At 37.1% G+C, this 13,808-nt stretch overlaps 1 protein-coding gene across 2 annotated transcripts in view; it reads left to right on the top strand.

The window, feature by feature from the left end:
* The window catches only part of Ccdc178 (coiled-coil domain containing 178), a 358,443-nt gene that overhangs the window by 47,465 nt on the left and 297,170 nt on the right, over positions 1-13,808 (top strand). For both annotated transcript variants that reach the window (XM_021214517.1, XM_021214519.1), the window contains 3 exons: positions 1,470-1,549; positions 4,636-4,836; positions 12,632-12,852. In XM_021214517.1, coding sequence (XP_021070176.1) covers positions 1,470-1,549; positions 4,636-4,836; positions 12,632-12,852 — 502 coding nt within the window. The remainder of the gene's footprint in view (positions 1-1,469; positions 1,550-4,635; positions 4,837-12,631; positions 12,853-13,808) is intronic.

The raw sequence follows: 13,808 nt of genomic DNA, 5'->3' as shown, positions 1-13,808 counted from the left end.
GTGTCTGGAATTTTCTAGCGATTCCCTCTGATCTTCACCCTACACTGCTGCATATTTGTATCCATTCTCCTGGCCCTCTGGGCTTCTCTCCTGTCTTACTGCATACCTGATTCCTCCCCCTCTTTTTTTTTTTTTCCTTTCCCTACCCTCTCCAACCCAGGTCCCTCTGTCCCTCTGCCCTCATGATTATTTTGTTCCCCCTTGCAAAATCCACACTTGGGCCTTCCTTCTCATTAAGAAGTATCATGGATATTCTGAGCTTTTGGGCTAATATCCATTTATCAGTGAGGGCATACCATATATGTTCTTTTAGGTCTTGGTTACCTGACTCAGGATGATATTTTCTAGTTCCATCCAATTCAAAGGAGCTGAAGGGAATTGCAACCCCATAGGAAGAACAACAGTACCAACTAATTGGAACTCTCAGAGTTCCTAGGGATTAAGCTACCAACCAGTGCATAGGCTTGTCTGTGGACCCAGTTACATGTGTAGCAGAGGACTGTCTTGTCTAGCATCAGTAGGTAGGGATGTGCTTGGTCTTGAGGAGGCTAGATGCCCCAGAGAAGGGGCATGCTGGAACAGTGAGGTGGGAGTAGATGGGTGGGNGGGTGGGGGAGTACCTTCCTAGAGGTGAAGGGAAGAGGAATGGGGTGGGGTATTTGTGGAGGGGAGACAGGAAAGGGAGACAACATTTTATATATATATTTATATATATATATATATATATATATAATTATATATATATAATGATTAATAAATAACAAATGACATTTTTATCTGACTTTTTTTTTAATCTTGCTAACTTCAAGTCTCAAATGGTGAACTTTACACTTTTGTCACTTCTATTGGCCTCCCAGAACTCACTAATCTGAAAACAAAATATTATATCATCCAATTTTCAATAAAACCTATCTGTTGGAACTGGAGAGGTTGCTCAGTACTTTACAGTGCATACTCCTCTTGCAGTGGACACTAGCTCAGTTTCCAGCATCTGCATCAGGCTGATCACAAGAACTGAGCTCCAGCTCCAGTGGGCCTAATGTCCTCTTCTGGTAGGCAAGCACCCACACATCAGCATACAATACACAATCACACACACACACACACACACACACACACACACACACACACACACACACACACACATGCACACACACGTACACATGAATGTACACATGCCCACAGTTTATAAATTATGTTGTATCATAAAATTTCTAGGAAATATGAATTTGTAAATAAAAATACTGCTTTAATGTCCTCTCAAGATGGTTCAAGACATGTAATTGTTTTAAGTTTCTATTAATTTGAGTATAAATACTACTGGGTAATACAATTTTCTTCTATCAGTTCACTCTTCAGTAAGGTTACCATGCAAATGACATTTGGGATTCCACAGAAATTGATTAACTAACTTTTAATGCATCTGTCTTTTACAAATTGATGTCATCTTCTTTGTTCTGTATGTTTAGGACTTCTGCCACCAAAGATAAAGAGGGAGGTTTGGGTGTCGATGCTCCAAAGAAAGAAGCCCACCCAGAAAAAGGAAAGGGTAAGTTTGCTTTTGATGCTTAGAGATGTATAAGTGTTTATAGGTCATTGACTTATTTAATATATTTCTGATATGGGCAATTATTATTCTTATGAGTTTTCTGGATATTGAATAGAGAAACGAGCCCACCACACCTCTCTGGGAAGCATGTCCTCCGCTAATACATATTATTATTAATGACTTCTGCACCAGGCAGTGGACTAAATTATTTTGGGTATACAGAGATACCTGCCCAGAGCTCAAAGAGATAATAACAGTTGAGAATCATTGATAAACCTTTCTGTGATGTTCGAGGTATTGCATGTGTGTCTGTCTGTCTCTCCAGTGGGGCAGCTATGATCCACAGAGAACTACTGACCATCTGGCATGTGGCCAATAAGACTAAAAACCTTAACTCTAAAGTTTATTCTTAACTGACAGCAAAATATAAAAATCTGTAGTCCAGTGGCTTCCATAGGATCAGAATATACCATAATTAATAAAAAGTTGCAAAATTTAGATAATGGCTTAAAGTTATTATTAATACTATTTCAACGTATTTGGATATGTGAAATTGTACCAAATTTCTCATCTTTGCCTGTCACTAAAATTTAGAAATGCCTTCACTGGAGTAAAACTGATAAACTCAGGTCTTTTTATTAAAAGGAAGTATATTTTGTTTAAAGCTATTACTCATTCCTGTGCTCTGTTTTGACTGATTCATTTTGTTTATTTATTTTCTGTACTAATGTCTATGGCAAGATTAAAAGTCCAACTTTTATATATCACAGATACAGAGGAAAAAAAGATGAACTTACTGATGTCCACAGTCCCAGTAAAAGTACCTAACATAACGTCCATCAGAAATATGCACGTGTGAGAGTAAGAAACACATGATACCAGGAAGATAGTGGCGTTTTAAAAGCATTCGTGTTAAAAAGTGCAAGGCATTGCTTGCATATGCAGTAAGTGGGTTGGTTTGGGAGACAATTAGAGAGATGGATGTGACAATGGATCAGGGACACCTCACTTACAGATAGGATATTTGTTTGTATGCCATTAAAGAAAGAGCAAAAGGTGATTTGTAAAGATGAAGAATTTTTGTAAAACCCACGTAAATCCATTAGATCAAAGTGCTGTGACTGGTGGTGACATGAGTATCTTTAGGTCGTTCAGACAAAAACGTCTTAGGGAGATTGATTATGGAGCCATTCACAAATTGTCAATGTTGCATGAAAAAAAATCTCATTCAATAAAGTACTCAGACTGAAGGTTAACAGTGGGTTTAAAGAAACTGGATAAAGCTGGGGCCAGAGAAAGTTATTTTTGCCCACTAAGATTATTTCTTTTCAGGGTACATGTCAATGTCTTTAACCAGCTCTCTAGGGTAGCAGAAGGTCTGCGATAGTTTAGTTTGCCTTTACAGCCGTTACGTGATCATTTATAATTGGCATCTCACAGAGAAGCATTGTCTTTATTATCCCAAAGAAAAAAAGATTTATCCATCACTTTATTCTTTTATGCCATTTTACTGTCTTACCACCCTCTGTCCTCCATGGTGTCCTTTATTTTTTTTGACACTGTCGCTTATGTATTCTTGTCATGTCACATGCTGGTGAAAGTCAGTCTGTGTAGCTACAAATATCAGCAGAAACAGGACTCTCATCTGTCTTCCTTACCTTGTTCTCTCTAGAGGAAAGCATATTATTGTTGTTGGAGGAAATAATAATCTTTGATCACAAGCAGATGAATGAATACCTCTGCTAATATTTTGTTAACATTAAGCCATATTATTCCAGAGCTGTGAACCAGAGATCACAGGCGTCTCTCATTAACAGAGTTAATTAAGGCTGAATAAATAGAATTTGGAAATTTCTGATGAATTCTTGCCAAGGCTAAGTGGAGAAGTTATTATCTGATAAAGCTGAAGAATATCAATGCCTTTTTTTCCCAGGGACTGAGCAGTCTTCAATATTGATTTAAATTGCTTAGTGTGATTTGTGTCCTTAAAGATTTGGAGGAAATACAGCCATGATTTAAAAATAAAGCAGCCTGTGTGGTGTTTTACTTCCAGTAGTGACTCTCTTTAACGTTACTGGTTGAGGCTTTATATATGCTTTCTATGTGTTCACTGAAAATTCTGTCTCCAAAGAATATGACACCATCTTTGTATTATTTTCACGATAGGGTTTTATCATTTTAAATCTCTTTGGTTGGTTTTCAAGGCAAATCTCTCACTCTGTGTATCCCTGAATCCACAGGGTCTTGCAAAATCACCCTCTCAAGTGCTAATATCATAGGTCAGTGCCATCATGCTTGACTCTGTTTTACATTATTTCTCTCTCTCTCTCTCTCTCTCTCTCTCTCTCTCTCTCTCTCTCTCTCTCTCTCTCTCAAGATGAGCAGATTCTGAGCAACTAGGCTTCTAATACCCAGACAAATGCCCCACTTACTTGCCAATCAGGTCTTGCCCTGGCTCACTCTGGTCCATGTGTGCAATGCTCTCTCATCTCCTTCTCATGGTACATCCTAGTCCCTCCACACGATCTCTCCACAACTTTTTTTCTCCTCATGGTCCTCTCTCACCTCTCTCTGGGACCTGTCCCAACTGGGATCAGAAGTCCCACCCTATTCTCTTCTGCCCAGCTAATTGGCCGAATAACTCTTTCTTAAAACAAAAACAGACTACTTCCTTCTACCTTAGTCTACCAAGTGTCAGAATTCTCTTGTGTTGGATTTAGTGTGTGTTTCTTTCTAAGACAAGGCAGTTTGCACTATAGATTGTATTAACTTAACAATGATTAAAGAAACTTGAACACTCTTGAAGGATAGTTTTGTGCACTGTGTAAAGGATGTCTTTGTATTATTCAAATGCTGATTTCTATACCAACAGAGAATTAAGTACAGTCTGGACTTTGGTATTGTTTATTTTTATGAAGTTCACCTGTCTCAGTCTTTTGAATATATTCTTCTTTATCACCTCCTAACATTATTTTGTTAAACATGTAAATATTTGAAAGACTACGTCAACTAAGATGCATGTTCTCTCATCCCGTTGCCTGTGGGCTGGTTTATTAACAAGCTTGAATGCATGTTCCTATTTTAAGATGAGAAGTGTCCCGAGTTGAAGAAGAGGATGGAGACATTGCTATCAGAGGCCATCTACCTCATTAAAAGTCTGGAAACTGACAGAGCAGAAGCAGAACAAGCTTTAAAACAACACAAATCACGAAAGAAAAGGATTAGCATGAAAATTGATTCTTGGTCCATTTGGAAGCTCCAAGAACTCCCATTAGCTGTGCAGAAAGGTAATAACAGGGTTCCTCCTCCATCAGTCTCCATTAAGGTAGCAGAGAGAGTGGCCACTGCTCAGGATACAGTGTTTACTGGTGGATATTGCTTGTACAGACTGGAGCATGAATGAAATGCAGTATTAAACGTTGGGATGAATCCAGAGACACAAAACCTTGACTGTGGGCTTTTAAGTGTGTTGAAAATCTCATTCATTAATATATCACAGAGAGAGGCAAACTTTTGCCATATTATTACTTACCATAATTGTAGTAGTATTTGAGTTATTAAAGATCCATACATCTGACTGCCCTGTTAGTATCATTAGCTGTGTTTGGGGATGTAGAAAAATTCAGATTTCTAAGTGACATGTTGGGAAGGACACACACTTAACTTTCAAGAACTTAGATATAAAGTCAGTTTGAAAGGAGCTTTAGCAAGAAGGTAACTTTACTATTTTTGTAAGAGTAACTTGGGCAATAAATGTTTAAGAAAATGCTGTTCTTTAGAGCATACAGAGGAAGAGCTAGGGTGGAGTACACAACCTAAAGTTTCTAGCTACTGTATTACTAAAGTATATCCCGTATAATTACAACCCTTCTTACTAGCCCAGAGGCTAGAAACTTCATACCTGCTATTGAGTACAGGAGTCATTTGACTCTAAGGTATTTTCTTTTAAAAAAAATAGGATACTAATACAATCACTCACTTGAGATAAGGGTCTGTACTATTAGTCATTGCTCTGGGATAATAAACATTAACTTAAAGCATATGTCATGCAGAAGAAATGAATAAACTTCTATTGTAACACTAAATCTCCTAAAACTATGACCTCTAAAGTAGGTATGTGCATTCTGAGGAGTTGCAAGAAGATATTATTTATATGGTGTTTTTGTGTCACTCTTTTCTGGAACCTAATTTATTATATTAATATTCTGCTAATAAATTACTGTGTTTATAACTGACTTCTAAACCTATTTATGGAATGTAAATATGATAAGACACGAGAGAGTCAGAATAGGTAGGTACCTAAGACACTGTAGACCCCACTGGGTCCTTGGGTTGCCTCATATTCACATCCACAGAGCATCTGCAGTTTCCCTCATTGTCATTTCTCATTATCTATGGTAAAAAAGCTGATGTTGGGAGCTGATATTTGAACATTGCTCTGCTTACCTTATAAACCATTTAAGATTATTTAGAATCTATGGTTTGGAGTCTCTTTGGAGTAATATTCAGGGAACTGTAGAAATGAAATTAATAAGATGTGTATACATTCTAGTAAATATTAAATGTAATAAATTCTCATGATGGAAAATAACTTATGGTTTGGATTAACCTTTAATTAATACTATTAAAGGTCTACTTAAATTTCAAATGTGTTTTTACTTGCTTCATTTTATTTAAGTGAGTTATACATGCAGTATAATTTAAAGTCATTACTATATACTTGTTAGGAACTTTCTATGTGAAAAATGTTTCTGAAAAACTATTTCCAGGAACCAGCTGGCTTTGTATGGATATAAATAGGACATAATCCTTAAATGTTATTAATCTGTTTTGAAGTATAGAGTTAGATATTTTCTGTTTTTAGAACTTTATAGCTTCTTGTATAATAAATTTAAAAACTCAATCTTTTTAAATAGCTGTAAGTAGGATGCTTGTCAGAACAAACATTTAATAAAATTAGGGAACCCATCTGTTGCTTTCCTGGCTCTTTCCTAGGGACTCCTCCAGTTTCTTTCCTATCTGCTACAACACATGTTTTGTTTCATCTCCCAGAAAACAGGTTCAGAATGGCTTGTGCTAAAGATGTTTTCTGCAGTCTAACTTCCTTTTGGGTCAACCAATGAGAATCCACATGGGACACTATGAAGATGTCATTGAGGAGTGTGGGGCAGTATATTCATAGCCCTGGTACCTTCTTCTTTGTCTGGTCATAACATACATCTGAAATGATAGCTCTTGTTATCTATTTGATATCTAATGCTATTTAAGAAATCCTTTATCTTATTTTTTACTATTAAAAGGATAAAAAGAAATGTCTTCCCATATAAATTGGGTGTTATATGATCCTGCAAGCTATAAATTAGTTTGTATAGCTTTGTCCTCTTGTAAAATAAGGTGACATACATTTTATCATACACCACAGACATCTGAAAATACAAATGAATGGCTGTCTCAGACTTCCCTGGGATTCCACGAGCCTACTTTTACCAGTTTCCTGTTTTCCACACATCTTTGCTTGTGGATCTGGGAATATTTCTCAATGGCTATCTAATGAAAGAGGAAGAAATCTTAGATCTAAGAATGAACATGTTTGGTAGTATGTGATGCACTTTGTAGAGCTGGCATGCCCTGCTCAATTTGAGAACTAGAGGCAGCTTTCCACAAAGATAATGCTCAAAAGTACCCCTAGAAGAATAGTTGGGCAATGCACAGGTGGGAAGTGGCAAATGGAAAAGAAGCACTCAAGGGATGGAGAGTATGAATGTGAGATAAATCAACACAATGGAATACACACACACACATACACACACACATACACACATATACACACATGCACTCATATACACACACGCACACAGATATACACACATGCACACACACATATACACATATACACACATGCATACACAGCACACATACACACATGTGTACACACATACACATACATATACATACATTCATATATATATACATGCATACACGCATACATCCACAACCATATACACACATATGTACACACATGCACACATTCACACAGACACACATGCACACATAAACACACATGCACCTGTACACACAGAGACACACATGCACACATAAACACATGAACACACATGCACATATACACAGAGACACATGCACACATGCACATGCACACACACATACACATATATACATACATATATACACAGACTCACATGCATACTACACACACATGCACATGTACACACAGACATACATGCACACATCCACACCATGCACACACATGCACACAAACAACACATGCACACACATACACACACAACCATACACACACAGTATACACATACACATGCACACATATGCACATACACACACATATACTTAAGAAGATAGACGATGTAAAATACATAATTAAACAGACAGACATGAAAAAATAAAGCCTGGAAAACTGTGACTGATCCTTCTACCTGGGGGCAGTTGGATACTGACCTTTGAGGACAAAAAGAGTAGAGAGGTGGGGGCAGGGTTCAGAAAATCGAATGGACTTCAGTGAGACAGCTCAACTTTATTTAGGGTCAACAAGGGCTGTATTGATTTGAGGAGTGAGTACAGAATTCCAAGGTGGATATACGTTATTTGCTAGGGTGGGATCCTTCATTTACATGAAAAAGCATTCCGAAACCAGGCAGGTTCTTGGGGGAGGGGGTTGGAACCTGTAATCTAGTCATAGACTATGTGACTTTCCTCACAGGTTTTGGGGGTTACAGGCAGGAAGGGCTGACTGGTTATAAAACAGTACCTAATTATCATATGGTGGGAAGGGTTGAATCCTGCAGCACTTGCAGGAAGCTTTGTGCAGGGTCGTCCTCTAGATAAGGCCAGGCACTTGTGCTCTCCAGATAAGATCAGGCAGCAAAGAGGAAGTCCCTCTGAGAAATGGAGTCCTCCATTTTGTACCCAGCTCAGAGAGCTTTATTTGGATATTGTGGACTGTGACCTTAATAGCAGGGTCTTCCAACAGAAAAGCAGTGACAAGATTAATCAAAACCAAAATATAAAGGAATCAAATTAAAAATTCACACACATGCTTTCTTGGTGTCCTCTGTCCTTTCTGGCTATGATAATCTTTCTGCCTCATTTGCCACAGGGTTCCCTGGGCCCCGAGGAAAGGTATTTGATGGAGACATCCCACTTAAGGCTGAGTGTTCCATGCTCGATCACTCGGCATAAAATGTCTGAACAGAGGTCCTTGTATTTATTCCCATGTGCTGTAGGAGAAAGCTTCCCCAGTGATGACTGATCTATAAGCATAGCAGAAATGTTATTAGGAGCCATTGTATTGCTACTTTTTTATATACAACTAATATTTTTGTTTTACCCTAACCCTTAAATTGTTCTTAGTCACCCAAGTAGAATCAAATGTGGCTTCGATTTCACGGAGTGGGCCTTAGGTCAAATCAGAGATTGGTTGGTTGTAAGGGTGAATGCTTTGCTGAAGAATGATGCCATGGACTCACAAAGGGTGTTTTATTCTGCAGAAGTCCAGCATGCTGGGGTCTCCCATTACCAAGATAGAGAGACAACCAAGTTGAGTTTGCAGGTCTGATTTAAAGCACATTAGGGGAGTTCCAGGGTAGGTAGGTTTTGTCTTACTATGTCTCTAGGCATTCCAGAACCTTTAATGGGCATGGTGGCTGGAAAGTGTTGCTGAAGAATCCTGTTTTCTTTGTTTGTTTGCTGGTTTATTTGTGGTTTGGGTTTCTTCACTTGTCGTTTGTTTGTTTGATTTGCCTGGGCTTGCCCAGTTCTTAGGCCTAATCTCCTAAACTGCCCATTTGAAGCCTGTCATGGATTCAGCCTGGCCTTCTGACACCTTCTCCCCCCCACCTCCCCTTGTCCCTTCAGTTTTAGGCCATCTTGAGTCCTTGAGATGTTTAATAAATCCATTCCTTAACAAACCTAACTAAAGCATTCATGGTGCAAGAACCACAAGTCAGAAAATAACATCAGTAGGATCCGTAGGATCTGTCTTAATGCTGCCTCTTTCTAATTAAGGCCACGGATTCTTTGATCACCCCTGAGTGGTCAACATAGAAACCAAGCCTTCTCAGGCTACTTCCACAAACTTTGTGTCATCATTGCCCTAACATATCTTACATGAAGGGTTGTCTTTGGTTTGGTGTTTATAGTTCACTTTTTGTAGCATGCAGAGTACATTCTTGTACCAAAGATACAGGAACTCAGGGTGAAGGCTTTCCATTTTCAATGAATTGTAAATCAACCAAAGCTCATATGAACTCACAGAGATGGAGGAAGCATGTATAGGACCTGTAGGGGTCTGCACAGGATCCTTGTCATATATGTTATGGCTTCCATTTTATTGTTTTTATGGAATTCCTGAAAGTGCCAAAATGTGGGTCTCTGATTTTTCTGTGTTTATTTAACTTGTCCAATTCCAATGTAATACTTTTTGTTTTATTTAACTTATTGGGTCATATTTATTATTATCCCTTAGAAGGCTCTGCCAGTGCCTGGAAAATACAGAAGTGGATGCTCACAATCATCCATTGGATGGAGCACAAGGTTCCCAGTGAAGGAGTTAGAGAAAGTACCCAGAGAGCTGAAGGGTTCTGAAGCCACATAGGAGGAACATCAATATGAACTAACCAGTACCCCCAGAGCTCCTGGAGCTATACCACCAATCAAAGAAAACACATGGTGGAACTTGTAGCTCTAGCTGTATGTGTAGCAGAGGATGGCTTAGTTGGTCATCAATGGGAGGAAAGGTCCTTGGTCCTGTGAAGGATCTATGCCCCAGTATAGGGAAATGCCAGGACCAGGAATGGGAGTGGGTAGGTTGGGGAGCAGGGAGATGGGGTAGGGGATAGGGGATTTTCAGATGGAAAACTAGGAAAGGGGATAACATTTGAAATGTAAATAAAGAAAATGTCTAATAAAAATTTTTTAAAAAGAAAACTATTTGTTTCACAATAAGACTCGGAGAGGATTTGAGTGGGAGGGTAAGTGGGAAGAAACTAGGAGAAGTAGAGGGTTGGGAAACCATAATTGGAACATATTGTGTGAAAAAATAAATCTATTTTCAATAAAAGAAAAAATAAAATTAAATAAAAAATATAGTCATGGACCTAACCATCACCACCACTTCCTCACCCCCCTCTTTTTTTCCTATTCCTCCCCCTCTTCCTCCCCATCTTTCCCCTCTCCCTCTTCTTCCTCCTCAATCTCCTTAATTCATTCTCTCTCCTCTTCCTCTTCTTCTTCTTTATTTTGCTTTTAATACAGACTCTTACTGTGCAGTTCAGGCTGTGTTATGGTTCTCAAGGTCTTTCCTCCTCCTCCTCTACACTGGGATAACAGGTGTGCAGCACTACATCCAGTCTGTGACTCTGATTATGGATAATTAAAACATTCAGAATACATTTCTGAGAGTAATATTTCACCATCTATGAATATTTATAGAAAAAGAAGCATCAGTAAATAAACAGATAATCAAAATATTTCTCTAGACATTAACAGAAAGAATTTGACTCAATAACTAGAAATGTCTCAATGCAAAATATGCATGAGTATAAGACATAACACCGTGTATGCTTTTGTAAGTGTAATTGCAGATGTCTTCAAAATGCCACAGAAACAGAGTCCACAACTGATATAAGAAGGTACTTTAAACTATACAGCACAGTAGGGAGAGTCAGTATAAATGTGAAAAAAACCCTACAGGCCTAACCCATGAAATTAATGCACAAAAATACTTAATGATGTCATCAAAAACTCATAAGAAAAATTATTTTAGATTATTAAAAACATTTGTTTTATTCCAAAAGTGAAAGATGACTTTAGCATTAGGAAGTTGTAATAGAAAGAATCAGGAGGTCGTCTTCTGTAATTTCATTTTAATTGTCTAAGTGCATATTAATATATAAAATAATTAGAAGTAATTTCCATGTCTAAAACGTCAAACATTTTTATTTAAACAGGTAATGTTTACCCATTTTTTTCAAATTTAGGATTTTTTTCCTTCTTGTTATCTTTCCATGGGTCTTGCTTGGTGTCAGGGACATATATACATATATATATATATATATATATATATATATATATATATATATATATAAAATCTTATTTCACATCATATTTTTGTTATGGTGTATTCTTTTCAAGATTTCTATATTCACTCATTCATTCAGTCATTCATTCATAAATTCATTTATTAACAGGGTCTCATGTATCCCAGGCTGGCCTTGAATGAATTCCTGTGTAGCTAAAATTGACCTTGATGTTTTTGCCTGTACCTCTCACAATTTCATAAAAAGCCTGTGTGTGCGTGTGTGTGTGTTTGTGTGTGTGTGTGTGTGTGTGTGTTTGTGTATGTGTGTGTAAAATGATCAGGCTTTTCGTTGATGGTAATAAGTTGGATTTATACTATAGATTATCAGTCTTTAGTACTAGGATTGCAGGTGTGCAAAGAATAGCTATGCCTGTTGGTGCTGGGTGTCTAATTCAGAGCATTGTGGATGTTGTCAAACACTCTCTAAACTCAGCTATATCCCCAAGCCTGTATAAATTCATTTTATATGTTAATTATTTCATTATTTATTTTTTTGCAAATAAATCTTATAATAATTATCAGTTGTGGTTTTTTTGGTATGGTTTTCTATAATTGGAGCACCCTAAGTTAGAATAGTGGCTTCCCTCTCATGTAGGCACTTGTAAGTCCGATTTTATCATTTTAGTTTTATGTATTTCTAGAAGGCCTCTACTCTTTCAGATTTATTTTCATGTTAGCACGATTACATAAAATGTGTGTACGTGTGCTTGTAAAATAATCAGTTTGTTTGTTGATGGTAATAATTTGAATTTATACTAAATATTATCAACTAATAAAGCATGTTTTAGTCTTTTTGTTGATAAATGAAGGAAACAATGTTCTACAGTTCAGTGTTTGAATAACCCTTTTTAAGATTCATAGATGAATAATTTTTAAAGCTAAAGTAGTTTCTGTATACTATTAAGCATTTCTTTCTGGACCATCTGATGTCAGCTCTGGACTTTGTGTTGCTCTCATTAATTTACTTTCAGAACACGAGAACTTCTCAAAAACTATTGCAGAACTGCATAGCCAACTTAAAGACATTGCCCTTAAGGTGGAGCATCTGCAGGAGCAGAAGGAGAGGCTGGAAAAAGCCAATGCGAAGCTCCAGGTGGACATAGACTACATGGTTTCTCATAGCGTTCTGCTGGAGAAAAAGCGCAAGCAGGAGCTAGGAAGTCTGAGAAAGCGTTACCATAAAAAGTTTGAGGTGAGAGAATTTGTATCTTCTTGGTTGTTCCAAAATATTTCTATTATAAGAACTGAATATGTCTTCTAATGTTGATCTGTGGTTTATTTCTCCAATAAGCTGTTCAATGATAATTTATTGATATTCATTTAGACATTATCTTTGAGACATATCTATATACCTAGGGCATTTAATAATATTCGGTTAACTCATTAGAATTATAGAGACAAAAAACAACCTGGGTATTTTTAAATCATAGTTTTAGCTGAGTGAGAAAGCAAGTAGGACATATCAACAATGTAACCATCGATAAAAATTACAAACCTAATGGTATTTCAAATGATTATATGATACCAATCACATTGTGGAATCATTCTATAGAGAAATAGTTTATTTGCAACTGCTGTACAAGTAACAAATTTACCTCATATTAGTGTTTGATCATTTTTAAGTAAATAAAACAAACCCTTTCAGGTTTACCACATAGCCATTTTCTACCATCTACCATCATCATAATAATAACTAGTATAAATTTCATCCATTCATTACAATGATTTAACCATATTATATCTTTGAATTACACAATACTAATATACTTTGACTATGTAAGTCTCTGCATCTTCATTTTTAAAGTAACATTGTACATTTTTTGAACTTTTATGTTAATGTGTATATATGCCTGACAGTCTGTTGGTGTACCATGTGCATTCAGGCATGTGTGGAGGCAAGAAAATGGTGTTGGCTCTCAAGGGTTAAGGGTGGTTGTGAGCTCCTAGATGTGGGTCCTTGAGACCAAGCCAGGCTTCTCTGCAGGATTGGTCGCTGTTCATTAGCATTGTTCCGTTTTTCCAAAACCCTATGTTGTTTTAATGTAATTAAACTACTCTTCATAGATACAAATTTAGTTTATTTTAGTTCTGTATTCCATCACACACACACACACACACACACACACACACACACACACACACACACAC

The sequence above is a fragment of the Mus pahari genome, chromosome 15 (assembly GCF_900095145.1).
Source record: "Mus pahari chromosome 15, PAHARI_EIJ_v1.1, whole genome shotgun sequence".
In the NCBI taxonomy this organism is placed as follows: domain Eukaryota; kingdom Metazoa; phylum Chordata; class Mammalia; order Rodentia; family Muridae; genus Mus; species Mus pahari.
Note: the sequence above shows the minus strand (reverse complement) of the source record. Positions and strands in the feature narration are given on the sequence as shown.